The sequence below is a fragment of the Piliocolobus tephrosceles genome, chromosome 1 (genome assembly GCF_002776525.5).
Source record: "Piliocolobus tephrosceles isolate RC106 chromosome 1, ASM277652v3, whole genome shotgun sequence".
NCBI lineage: Eukaryota > Metazoa > Chordata > Mammalia > Primates > Cercopithecidae > Piliocolobus > Piliocolobus tephrosceles.
This window is the reverse complement of record NC_045434.1, coordinates 206,642,223-206,655,653: the sequence shown is the minus strand read 5'-3', so window position 1 is coordinate 206,655,653 and position 13,431 is coordinate 206,642,223. Positions and strand designations below refer to the sequence as shown.

General features: G+C 46.9%; 2 protein-coding genes across 5 annotated transcripts in view; one reads left to right on the top strand and one right to left on the bottom strand.

Annotated features, from left to right (window-relative positions):
- The window catches only part of DNAJC16 (DnaJ heat shock protein family (Hsp40) member C16), a 47,568-nt gene extending 43,936 nt beyond the window's left edge, over positions 1-3,632 (top strand). For all 4 annotated transcript variants that reach the window (XM_023193529.1, XM_023193531.1, XM_023193530.1 and 1 more), the window contains one exon: positions 411-3,632. In XM_023193529.1, coding sequence (XP_023049297.1) covers positions 411-810 — 400 coding nt within the window. In that variant the 3' untranslated portion in view covers positions 811-3,632. The remainder of the gene's footprint in view (positions 1-410) is intronic.
- Positions 3,633-4,589: 957 nt separating this feature from the next.
- The window catches only part of AGMAT (agmatinase), a 13,896-nt gene continuing 5,054 nt past the window's right edge, over positions 4,590-13,431 (bottom strand). The window contains exons 3-7 of the mRNA XM_023193534.1: positions 13,276-13,324; positions 12,038-12,233; positions 10,842-11,021; positions 7,972-8,056; positions 4,590-6,601 (exon numbers count right to left, since the gene is read on the bottom strand). Of these exons, the coding sequence (XP_023049302.1) occupies positions 6,528-6,601; positions 7,972-8,056; positions 10,842-11,021; positions 12,038-12,233; positions 13,276-13,324 (584 nt within the window). The 3' untranslated portion in view covers positions 4,590-6,527. The remainder of the gene's footprint in view (positions 6,602-7,971; positions 8,057-10,841; positions 11,022-12,037; positions 12,234-13,275; positions 13,325-13,431) is intronic.

Here is a 13,431-nt window from a genome sequence, read left to right as displayed (position 1 = left end):
TTATCCATGCAACAAGATACTGGCTGTGACCTTTCCAATCCAGACATCTGAGCCATTGGGACAGGGACCTCTTTTCCCACTTCACTTTGTGTTCTGTTGGTTCTGAACAGAAAAGCTTGAACTCAATGTTATTCCCTGAGCCCTTTCAGTTACTGTTCTCTAGCCCTTGTGTATTTTCCAGAAGATCAATGTAAGTTCCACTGAGCAACGGATGGGGGAATGGGTGACTGAAGTGTCGCAGCTGCTGGAAAGGCACTGGCCCCTGCAGCAAGCCTTCTTTTTCTCTGTGTTCAGGCCCCATGCAACACAAAGCGTTTGCCTATTATTTTAAGTTTCACCAGGGTATTTATTTTCTCAGCAATTAAATGTGTCAGGAAATGCCCTGAGTCCTCATTCTTTTCTTCCTACAGGAGCAGCTGCCTACACTTCTCCTTCCTGAGTCTAGATAAACACAGAGAATGGCTAGAATACTTACTAGAATTTGCTCAAGATGCAGCCCCGATCCCAAACCAATATGACAAGCATTTCATGGAACGTGACTACACTGGTTATGTCCTGGCTCTGAATGGCCACAAGAAATACTTCTGCCTCTTCAAACCCCAAAAAACAGTCGAAGAGGAGGAAGCCATGGGGTCATGCAGTGATCTTGACTCTTCCCTCCACCTGGGTGAATCTCGAGGGAAACCTTCCTGTGGCCTTGGATCCAGGCCCATCAAAGGAAAGTTGAGCAAGCTCTCCTTATGGATGGAACGCCTGCTGGAGGGCTCCTTACAGAGGTTTTATATCCCATCATGGCCTGAACTAGACTGAGAGGATTTTCAAAAGAGATTGGAACTCTTCAGACTTTTTAACATGCCCCTGTGAACAGGTATTTTCAGGATTCAAACTACCACAATGAACAGAGTATAGATTTTAGATTGCTCTTCTAGAACCATGGCTAGAAGAATCTTTCCTTTGTCCTGTTCTAACCTAGGAATGAAAAACACCACAAGTTTGAATCCCCTAGATCAAAATCTTTTCCTCTGGGTTTTATTTTTCCCCACTGAATGCCACACCATTGAAAATAGACTGCTCACCCCCTCTTCCTTTCTTGTCCCTGTCCCATGCTCACCCCACCCTCCTGTCCTGTGTCTTGGAGAAACACAGGGCTCCACCCTGCCAACGGCATCTGGCGGACCCTCATGAGCCTGTCGTGCAGGCCGGGTGATTGGCCCCTTCCCCAGTCCCGGCCCTGCTGTGCTTCTGCCATGGCGCATGCTCCTAACCCTGAACAACCCACGGCAGCTTCTAGCCCCGCATCTGGAAAAAGGCCCCTTTCCAAGCAATCTCACATTTACTGGTTGTTCTGGGAATAAGTGGCTAAATGTATATTTCGGGGGTATCCCCCAACAACAGTTTGTTGGCCACAGTTTGAAAAGGAAAAGAATGAGCAGGAGTTCTGCATGTGAGTTCTCAAGAAAAGGAAAGGGAGGCTGAGCAGTGGCTGAAGCGATGCAGCCTTGAGACACGCTGTGAGCGTCCCATCCGCCGCCCCAGCGCTGCTGGTAGCCAGGGGAGGGGTCTGCACAGTGAGAAGTACTGTGATGACTTTGAGCCGTTGACATGTCTGTTTTCAGATGCCTTTCTGCCTCTACCGATTTTAGGGTGTGGATATTAGGAGCCATAACTTGTAATCTTGTTCTCTGAATGTAGAGATAAGCTGCTATATAAAGCCAGTAGATGTTAAACTGAAGAGAAACTATTCTCACCTGCTATGAATCAGGCTCAAGGAACCTCTTCACTCCCCAATAGTGTCTCTTTAGTAAAATACCAAACATGTCTTTGTATCAAGGAACTTAAAATTTCTCAACAATTGTATTTTGAACACTGTTACCCTAAAAGTGCTGTCTCTTCAAGTCATCTTTTGCAGCAAGTGAGCCAAGACTTGTTCTAGACTCCCATTTTGCAAAAAGCTTACTTTCCACTTCTGGCCTATATTTTGATGTCTCATCTTCATTGTTTTCACTCTTAACTTACAGCTGCTTCACTAGTATCGGGGTCAGACTGGCCATCAGCACCTGAGCGTACTGAGCTCCAGGTATAGTGGACCCCAGCCTGGCTCATAACAGCCAGTTAGCTAGCTTTTATTTTTCAGGGCAGAACCACCAATGGTTCTGAGTTTGAGTTTAGACAGTTTCAAAGAGTGGTCCGTTCAAATGTCAAAGCAAGGTGCCTTTGGTGGCTTTGTGAAGGGTGAAAATCAGTGATGGGACATTTACTAAGTTAGTTTTTTTTTTTTTTTTTTTTTTGAATCGTAGTTTCACTCTTGTTGCCCAGGCTGGAGTGCAATGGCACAATCTCGGTTCACCGCAACCTCCGCCTCCCAGGTTCAAGCAATTCTCCTGCCTCAGCCTCCTTAGTAGCTGGGATTACGGACATGTGCCACCACGCCCGGCTAATTTTGTATTTTTAGTAGAGACGGGGTTTCTCCATGTTGGTCAGGCTGGTCTCAAACTCCTGACCTCGGGTGATCCGCCCTCCTCGGCCTCCCAAAGTGCTGGGATTACAGGCGTGAACTACCACGCCCGGCTAAGTTAGTATTTCTTTAATCATAATGCTTTAAGCCACTTGGATCCTGAATAATTTAAATCTTGAGCTACATTGGTAAGTAATAAATTATTTAAGGCCAGGAAATCCTGTAGTTTTCATGGAGTCTGTAGCTTCATTAAAAAATAAATCACTTCCAGGCTTCATTCTTCCATATGATCCTCTAAAAATGAACACTTCCTCTGAATGCTGTATCTCATGGCACCTGGTCCAACTAGAAGTGGTCAGGGAATTCATTTGGCTCCTTGATACATCAGTCCTCAAAATTACTTTCTGGCTCTTTGACAGCCAGATTGCTTATGTGAGTATTTTGGTTTGGTAGTAAGTTTTTATTCTTAATTTCTGTACTAATGAAATTCCTGACTTTAATTTCTAAAAGCCAAAAACTCTCCAAGTTTATTTATTTATATTTTTTTAAACGGAGATGAGGTCTTGCTGTGTTGCCCAGGTGGGTCCCAAACTCCTGGCCTCAAGCAGTCCTTCCACCTTGGCCTCCTAAAGTGCTGGGATTATCAGTATGAGCCACCATGCCAGATTCGTTCATTTTTTTAAATTTCTATCTCTTCAAATCATCTTTTGATCTTTTAAAAAGCACCTTCAAACAGCTGCGCCTTCCATTTGCACTAGGAAAGGAAAGTAGTGATGGGGTTGACAATGTTTCTGGCAGATGTTTCAGCCCAAAAACTCTTCTTCAGACGGGTTTAGAGCCGGTGCCCTATGAGAATATTAGGGAGCTTTTATTTTAAATTGAACTTTACCCTTTTCCATGCAAGGCATTCCTCCTGAATGCATCCATGAATTTGTTTACTTTTGTGTCAAACGTATGAGCCATTGTCCTGCTCAGCCTGTGCCACCATTGCTCTGTCTGACATCTGATATATGTAATCATACAAGACCCGATTTTGGTTCTAACACAGTGGTCTCTGACTGTCAACATTGATGTTTTTAGAGATGGGTTTCTTCTGGTTGATACAGACTATGCATCGCGTTTAGCGGATGGGGTGAAACTGGCCTAAAACAAGTTTTTGCAGAATACATGCCAATTTAAAAAAAAAAAAATTATTGCTCAGGTGTTGATTGCACAATTTTTATCTAACACTGAGGCTATCAGCTCCAACTAAACAACATTTCAGGGGGTGAGGTTGCCCTAACTTCCATTAGGGGCCATGGTTTCACTGCCATCACTTATTAGCCATGAGAATTTGGTTGTAGTTTTCAGGTAAGTTGGTTTCTTCCTCATTTGCAGCCTGTTGATACTTGTTCCCTTTTATTTATTAACATCCCAATCAATTTGCAGCCGCCATCATTACATAAATATTTTTCTGTTATGAAAAGTGTGATCTGACTGTTTTTTTAGTGATTTCCTTGGTTTGGGAATAGAGATTGGAGGCACATGCACATACTCAGACCTGTTTTGTTAAGTAGAATTTTTTTTTTTTTTGAGGCGGAGTCTTGCTCTGTGGCCCAGGCTGGAGTGCAATGGCACAATCTCAGCTCACTGCAACCTCTGCCTCCCGGGTTCAAGCGATTCTCCTGTCTCAGCCTCCTGAGTAGCTGGGATTACAGGCGCCTGCCACCACACCCGGCTAATTTTTGTATTTTTAGTAGAGATGGGGTTTCACCATGTTGGTCAGACTGGTCTCGAACTCCTGACCTCGTGATCCGCCCGCCTCAGCCTCCCAATAACTAAAATTCTTTAAAAGCTGATACCAAACATCTTTACAGATGAACTGTAGTTTACATCCACCTGTCTGACATTGTCCCCTAAAAACAAGTGCAGTGTGGCAGCTGCTGAATCTGTCTGTTCAGTTTGTCAAGGAAGATGATTGTACTTGGGAGAGATCTAAAAAGAAGGTGAATATTTTGCACTTTTGATACTCTTAGGAACAAATAACTTATTTGTCAAATTGTTTCTTTTTTATGTTTTGGGTGGTGTTTTGTTTTTTGACTTTTTTTGTATTGTGAACAGGCACTGAAGCTAATGTTATTTTAAGATTACAGAATGGAAAAAGAAATAAACTATTTTAATGTGTGATAATTATGGGGTAGCCCTTGCATTGCAAGATGATGATTTGATTATGGACACATTAACAACAGAATTGAATTTGCATGTAACTCAACACATGCTTAAGATCACCACAGCTGAACTGCATGCAGATTTCAGGAATTGCTGTGATAGAGGGTACATCAACTTGAGAGTAGATTGAGTCTTACAGGAAATGAGTTACAATAAGTAACATTAAGAGCCCAGCTGCCAGCCTGGCTAACATGGTGAAACCCCGTCTCTACTAAAAATATAAAAATTAGCCAGGTGTGGTGACGCACAACTGTAATCCTAGCTACTCACTCAGGAAGCTGAGGCAGGAGAATTGCTTGAACCTAGGAGGCGGAGATTGCAGTGAACTAAGATCGGGCCACTGCACTCCATCCTGGGGGACAGAGCTAGACTCCGTCTCAGAAAAAAAAAAAAAAACCCAGCTGATGTTTTCTAGTTTTGTTTTGTTTTCTGGGTTTTTTGGTTTTTGTTTTTGTTTTTTTTCTTTTTAGTAGAGATGGGGATTCACCATGTTGGCCAGGCTGGTCTTGAACTCCTGACCTCAGGTGATCCACCCGCCTAGGCCTGGGATTACAGGCATGAGCCACTGGATCCGGCCTGGTTTTTTTGTTTGTTTGTTTTAAGAGACGGAGTCTCGCTCTGCCACCCAGGCTGGAGTGCAGTGGCATGACCTCAGCTCACTGCAACCTCCACCTCCCGAGTTGAAGCGATTCTCCTGCCTCAACTTCTTGAGTAGCTGGGACTACAGTCAAGCGCCACCATGCCTGGCTAATTTTTGTATTTTCAGTAGAGATGGGTTTTCACCATGTTGGCCAGGCTGGTCTCACACTCCTGACCTCAAGTGATCTGCCCGCCTCGGCCCCCCAAAATGCTGGGATTATAGGCGTGAACCACCATGTCCGGCCTTAGGTTTTCTAGTTTAGAAAACATTGTGTGTTCCCTTCTAGGCTTCTGAGCAAGAAGTTTCTTCACTGGGCTCTCCGTGTTATTTTATACTTTTTAGTTAACATTCACAGTGGTCCTAAAACCAAGATGCAGCCCTAAGCACCTCATAGGAGGATAGGAGCTGTTTTTCTTTTTTTTTTTTTTTGAGATGGAGTCTTGCCCTATCACCCAGGCTGGAGTGTAGTGGTGTGATCTCAGCTCACTGCAGTGTCCGAGGAGGAGCTGTATTTTAAAGGAAGATACTCAATACTCTAGGAAGCAGATCACCAAAATTTTTAAAAGCGGCTGGGTGCAGTGGCCCACGCCTGTAATCCCAGCACTTTAGGAGGCTGAGGCGGGCGGATCACCTCAGGTCAGGAGTTCAAGACCAGCCTGGCCAATGTGGTGAAACTCCATCTCTACTAAAAATACAAAAATTAGCCAGGTATGGTGGCGGGTGCCTGTAATCCCAGCTCCTCAGGGGGCTGAGGCAGGAGAATTGCTGGAACTCGGGAGGTGGAGGTTGCAATGAACCGAGATCATGCCATTGCACTCCAGCCTGGGTGACAAGAGCAAAACTCTGTCTCAAAAAAAAAAAAAGATATAGAAATATGGAATGCTTATACAGTATTATTTCATAGGTTTTTTTAATTTCATGTTTCTAATGTTTAGATAATCTTGAAAGAAATTCTCCACACTTCCCCTTTATCCTCCATCTTTCATCAAAGGGAAAAAAACAGTACAAGTACTCTTTTTTTTTTTCCAATTAATCCAAGTTCCTTAGAAATATTGCTGTTTGGTTGAGAGTTCTACTGAATATCCCGATTTCACAGCCAGCAATGACACTTTCAGCAGAAAGTTTTCTTGGCATCAACTCTTTAGTTCTCAGACTGCTTACTCATAAGTTCTTCTTGAGAACTTGTCAGCGACACAATCTGTTTTGTCTTGAAGAGCACAAGACTCAGACGGTTGTCACTTTGGGGAGAGCACACAGCATCTCAAACAGCAGGTTAGCCGCCAGCAGGGCTGTGTTCCCTATGAAGAAGTAAAACCTGACATGAATACCCTGCAGACCACCCCCTGAGCCAAGCCTTGGGACTCCTCAGCTTTCTTCCCCTTGTGCCTCCTTTTCCAGAGCCCTGTCTTGTGCACCCCTCTAGGGTGCCCACCAGCTGTGAACACTCGGCCCAGGCCCTCTCCCTCCATCAAGCATCATTTGGGAATCATATTTTAAAATTCAGAAAGTTCTTTGTTTACTCTGAAAACAGACTTTTCCCAAAGGAGAACCTATAATAATGATGTGTACTGTATATATTATCTACCCTCTGAGGTCGATAGGCCCAACTCCATAAGCTTGTCTACATTAAAATTATTGGGATGGCATCTGCTTCCAAGATCTTAACCAGCTAAGTTCCTACTTGATAAATATTAACATAGATTATTTATGCTTTAGAATTCACTTTGCGGCCAGGCGCGGTGGCTCAAGCCTGTAATCCCAGCACTTTGGGAGGCCGAGGCGGGCAGATCACGAGGTCAGGAGATCGAGACCATCCTGGCTAACACAGTGAAACCCCGTCTCTACTAAAAAATACAAAAAACTAGCCGGGTGTGGTGGCGGGCGCCTGTAGTCCCAGATACTTGGGAGGCTGAGGCAGGAGAATGGCGTAAACCTGGGAGGTGGAGCTTGCAGTGAGCCGAGATCCGGCCACTGCACTCCAGCCTGGGCGACAGAGCGAGACTCTGTCTCCAAAAAAAAAAAAAAAAAGAATTCACTTTGCAATGAAATGTCAAAGGAGAGGGGGACTGGGCCACTCTGTCACTAGACTGCAGGCTGGTTTCTTTCTTTTCTGCTGATTGGTGGGCAAGCTAATAATACTTAGCTACCTCCTAGGGGTTTTGTTAGGGTTAATGAGCTCATATTTGTAAGGTGTGCAGTAATAGGTGTGTTTTCTTTAACGTTGGACATGCTCAGCCACTTCCCCGAGTCATATAAGGGATGCATCCATTTTCTTTTCTTTTCTTTTTTTTTTTTTTTTTTTTTTAGTTGGGGTCTCGCTCTGTCAGTCACCCAGGCTGGAATGCAGTGGTGCCATCTCAGCTCACTGCAACCTCTGCCTCCTGGGTTCAAGCGATTCTCCTGCCTCAGCCTCCCAAGTACCTGGAATTACAGGTGTGTGCCACCACACCTGGCTAATTTTTTGTCTTCAGTAGAGACGGGGTTTTGCCATGTTGGCCAGGCTGGTCTTGAACTCCTGACCTGAGGTGATCTGCCCACCTCAGCCTCCCAAAGTGCTGGGATTACAGGCGTGAGCCACCACGCCGAGCCCCATTTTCTGCTTATTAACTAGCTTCATGTAATTTAAGCTGCCAGCTGCCCATGGATCACAGTCTTCTTGCTTACTCACCAGAAAGATCATATGGTGGTGAAACTTCAACAAGATCACAGCCCACCACGTTCAGGCCTTGACAACCCCGGATGATCTCCAGAGCCTATTCAAGATCAAGACTGAGTTGTCCACAGTGGTAATCATTTACAGTGAAAAGCACCGAGCAGAGTTTTTCCCAGCCCACGCCACCCTTTGGCTTGGAATTGGCTTTCCCTCCATAAACATTTATTGACTGCCAGGCACACTGGCAGGCCTCCCAGAGGCACAGATAATGCGTACACAGTCCCTGCTCCTGAGGGCTGCATGGTGTGGTGATGGAGACAAGGAAACCAATCGTTTGAATGTCTTGCACCAAGGGCTTCAAGAAAAGCAAGCCCAGAATGGTATCAGCACAGGTAACAGCCTGGAGAGGTGGGTAAGGCTTCCCCAAGGTGGAAATACCCAGTTCAAGGGATAGGCCAGGCAGAGGGAAAAACACAGGCAAAGGCACCAAGATGGGAAAAGTTCAGGTGGTGAGATGTGGCCAGAAGACAGAATAAGTGAGGGAGACTAATGGGAAGAGAGTGACCTTGTCTGAAAGGGTTTCCATCCTGCAGGTGAAAAGCCCAGAAGGTTGCTAAGCAAAGGGATGAGGAATGTGTTTCAGAAATCCCTCTTGAGAAGAGAGGATGGTTATAGCCACTTCAAGAGACAGAGTTACGGCCACCCTCCTTTAAGGTGTTAGAGGATGTAAGGTACTTGATTAGGTTTAAGCAGTCTTCGTTCATTTACTCTCAAATGTCTTTGAGTGCCTACTATTTGTATGTATCAGGCACTGTCGTAGACTCCAAGGACAAGGTAGGGAACAATACGTAGGTCCTGCTCGGGGAGCTTCTAGTCATAACCATTCTGCCTCCGTGCATTTACTCCCCACACACATTATTGGAGCTTTATTTGGGTGTGTCTAAAACTCTTGAGCTACCTTGGTAGGTAGGTGTGCCATCGCATGCACTTTATTTATTTTTGAGTCAGGGTCTCTGTCACCCAGGCTGTAGTGCAGTGGTGTAATCATGGCTCACTGAAGGCTTGACCTGCCAAACTCAACTGATCCTCCTACCTCACCCTCCCTAGTAGCTGGGAGTACAGGTGCACACTAGCACACCAGACTAATTTTTATTTTTAGTAAAGGTGGGATCTCACTATGCTGCCCGGCTGGGCTCAAACTCCTGGGCTCAAACAATCCATCCACCCGGGCCTCCCAAAGTGCTGAGGTTACTCCCTGAGCCACTGCACCTGGCCCATTGTATGCACTTTTATTTAAATTTAACCCTAAAAAGATAAGTTTAGTGTTTTTGTTTGTTTTGAGACGGACTTTCGCTCCTGTTGCCCAGACTGGAGTGCAATGGCACAATCTCGGCTCACCACAACCTCAGCCTCCCAGGTTCAAGTGATTCTCCTGCCCCAGCCTCCCAAGTAGCTGGAATTACAGGCATGTGCCACCATGCCCGGTTAATTTTGTATTTTTAGTAGAGATGGGGTTTCTCCATGTTAGGCTAGTCTCAAACTCCTGACCTCAGGTGATCCACCCGCCTTGTGCCTCGGCCTCCCAAAGTGCTAGGATTACAGGTGTGAGCCACTGCCCCGGACAAGTTTAGTGTTTTTGTTTGTTTGGATTTTTTTGAGGTGGAGTCTTGCCCTGTTGCCCAGGCTAGAGTGCAGTGGCACGATCTTGGCTCACTGCAACCTCCGCCTCCAGGGTTCAAGTAATTCTCCTGCCTCAGCCTCCCAAGTAGCTGGGATTACAGGTGCCTGCCACTGCACCCGGCTAATTTTTGCACTTTTAGTAGAGACAGGGTTTCACCATCTTTGCCAGGCTGGTCTCAAACTCCTGACCTTGTGATCCACCCACCTCAGCCTCCCAAAGTACTGGGATTCCAGGTGTGAGCCACAGCACCTGGCCAAGTTTAGTGTTCTTAAGAGAGGATACTATAGCCGGGCGCGGTGGCTCAAGCCTGTAATCCCAGCACTTTGGGAGGCCGAGACGGGCGGATCATGAGGTCAGGAGATCGCGACCATCCTGGCTAACCCGGTGAAACCCCGTCTCTACTAAAAAAATACAAAAAGAAACTAGCCGGGCGAGGTGGCGGGCGCCTATAGTCCCAGCTACTCGGGAGGCTGAGGCAGGAGAATGGCATGAACCTGAAAGGTGGAGCTTGCTGCAGTGAGCTGAGATCTGGCCACTGCACTCCAGTTTGGGCGACAGAGCGAGACTCCGTCTCAAAAAAAAAAAAAAAAAAGAGAGAGGATATTATAATGTTGTTCCCATGAACTATTGTTCTCGTGACAGATGAACTGAAGGCAGGAAGAGCAAATAAAGGATGAAATAAAGGACTATTACATCCCAGATAGGAAACGAAGGCCCTTGCCAAAATCAATCACCCTTCAGTAAGAGGGTATTCAAACTTATCCTCACCCTGGAGAACAGTAAAGGCCTAGGTGCTCTGCTCTTAAGATCCTGTCTTGGCAGCCGTGCACAGTGGCTCACACCTGTAATCCCAGCAGTGGGAGGCCGAGGTGGGTGAATCATGAGGTCAGGAGTTTCAGACCAGCCTGACCAACATGGTGAAACCCCATCTCTACTAAAAATACAAAAATTAGCTGTGCTTAGTGGCGTGTGCCTGTAATCCCAGCTACTCAGGAGGCTGAGGCAGAAGAATCACTTGAACCTGGGAGGCGGAGGTTGCAGTGAGCCGAGATCGTGCCACTGCACTCCAGCCTGGGCGAGAGAGTGAGACTCCATCTCAAACAAACAAATATCCTATCCTGATTCCTAAAGATTCACTTCAAGGCCCAGGAAAATGGGTGTTAAGTATCTCCACCCCCAGGAATCTTCACTGGAGTCTCCTTACCTGACTAGGAGTGAGACCAGCAATTTCAGGTGTCCCTGTCCCTGGGGCATAGGCAGGATCCAGAGCGTCAATATCAAAGCTGATATAAATGGGTTTGCCTCCCATCTGCTGCCTGATTTCCGCCATCAGAGGAACCAGCGACTTCATCCAGCAGTCTTCAGCCAGAACTACCCGGAAGCCCTGTGGAGACAGGGACTGAGGCTTCTGCCTGGCAGCATTTACAGGGCACTTCCTGTTTGCCAGGCCCCTGCTCAGCTCTATGTGCACATCACACTTGACCCTCCATCTCCATGAGGAGGGAACTATCATCCTATTTTCCAAGTGAGGAAGGGAGGGACAATGAGTGGTAAGGAGGCAGGGTCAAAGCTGACTAATGGATTTGGGATCAGAGAGAAGCTTTGCTAAAGCAAGAGTGGGAAACTCAGCAGCTCACGCTAACACCTTCTGAATTGCTCTGTCCAGAAGACTGGCCTTGGCACACTCTAAAAGCAAGGGATTTGGGTCTTTCCCATGGGGGTCTTGTCACACATGTGTACCTGAGAGCCATTCTGCCTAGACGGTATGAGGACCAGAACTAAGAAAGTGGCAACTCCTCTTGGGTCCAGACCTCCTCCCCTCTTTTTTTTTTTTTGAGGCGAAGTCTCACTCTGTCGCCCAGACTGGAGTGCCACTCAGCCTGGCACGATCTCAGCTCACTGCAGCCTCTGCCTTGCAGGTTCAAGCAATTCTCCTGCCTCAGCCTCCCCAGTAGCTGGGATTACAGATGCATGCCACCAGGGCCGTCTAATTTTTGTATTTTCAATAGAGACGGGGTATCACCATGTTGGCCAGGCTGGTCTCGAACTCCTGACCTCAGGTGATCCGCCCACCTCAGCCTCCCAAAGTGCTGGGATTACAGGCATGAGCCACCGCGCCCAGCCTCCTCCCCTCTTCTAAGCCAGCACCCTCCAAAGGGGTTGGTCGATTTCTGCTTGTTTCCCCACCCCAGCGATAGACTTCCCGTGGCCCATAAACCAACCTCCTCCCTCCTGTGCTCCATATGACCCTGAGGATGCAAACTCAGCCTTTTATCCCTGCTTTCAGACTTGATTAGTAAAACCCCTGCTGAATCCCTGGTTGCCACTGTTGCCACTGCTGAGGCCACGGAGAGGAAGGCATTTTGGGGGGCAGGGGTGGGGGGGCATTCGGTCTGTCACCTGGCTCCGGTTGTATCTGTAGGGATCCAACGTTGTGGAATAGCCCCGGATGCCAATCTGCGCCACCCGCTTACAGTCCAGGAGACCCTCATCCACACACCGGCGGAAGGGCGCCCCGTGGTAGAGCTTCTCTCCTAGGGCCTTGTCGGCCGTGTCGGTGTGCGCGTCCACATGCAGCAGCCCCACTGGGCCATGCCTGATGACAACAGGGCAGCTCAGAGGCCAACCCTCCCTGTGGGGCCCTAGCACAGCCACCCTTCAGGCCACCAAAACTTGGTGACGATTCACAGCCACAAAGGGGAGACCCGGCATCCATTTTCTGCCTTGCAACTGGTTCCTGTCTTCTTGAGATCACTTAGCATCTCAGAAGAACAATAAACTCCCAGGAGTCAGGCAGGAAATAGACATGTTTTGGCTGCCACCCACACCTAACACCCAGAATATGCTTAATTTAGAGACAGGATGAGAATCAAGGGTGGTGGCACAGGCGAGCTTGGCTGAAGGCTCAACTAAACCAAGACATACCCTTTCTCCGACCGAGGAAGAGGAAGCTTCAATCCAGCTCTCTCCATAACCTCCATCAACCCCTGCCAGTCACCCAAAATAAACGTATGATCCAAATCCGTGAGAAATAAATGTAGCTTTGAGCAAAGACCTGCACCCACCCACCTCCAACCAGAATGCCACCCACATGTGCTTCCACAGGCACATTCTGGAGCTGCCACCCTCCACCCCAGTCCTTCTGTCTCCTTCTCAAACTAAATTAGCCAAAGTCGGCCAACCCCGGGTAGACTTCCACTACTGGCAAATCAGTCTTTTGATTGTCTGGGAAAGGTGCCCTTTTAGGAGGAAACAAGGGCCTCTCAGCAAGCTCCACCATTGTGCCTGTCACTGTTTGTTTTTGGCCCTTGAAGCAAAACAGAAACTGAAGTTAACTGAGGTTGTGTATTTCACTAGAGGCTCATCTTCCAAAAGCAGAGGCAAGTTGAAAATGCTGAGCACACATACCAGGACAGATCTAGGGCAAGGGAGGGTGGCCAGAAGTGTTAATAATAAATTGCCTTGGCTTCTAGCTGGTGACTGACAGAGTCGCCTGGAGCTCAACCTTAATTTTGATCCCCAGAAGCAGCTCATAACCTGAGCCAGCAGCAGTCATCTAATGCCACCTAACAGCAAACAACTCATTCCCTAGCTTCTGGCTTTCAAAACCTTGCTGGGCCAAGCCATTTGGGACTTACTTTTTTGCCATCGCTTGCAATATGGGATATGTGATTGTGTGATCTCCACCTGCAAAGAAGAAGAAGAAAAATGTGTGAAAAGTGAATTGGAGGATTACATAGAATAATCTTTTTTTTTTTTTTTTTTTTTTTTTTTTTTTTTTTTTTTTTTGTTTT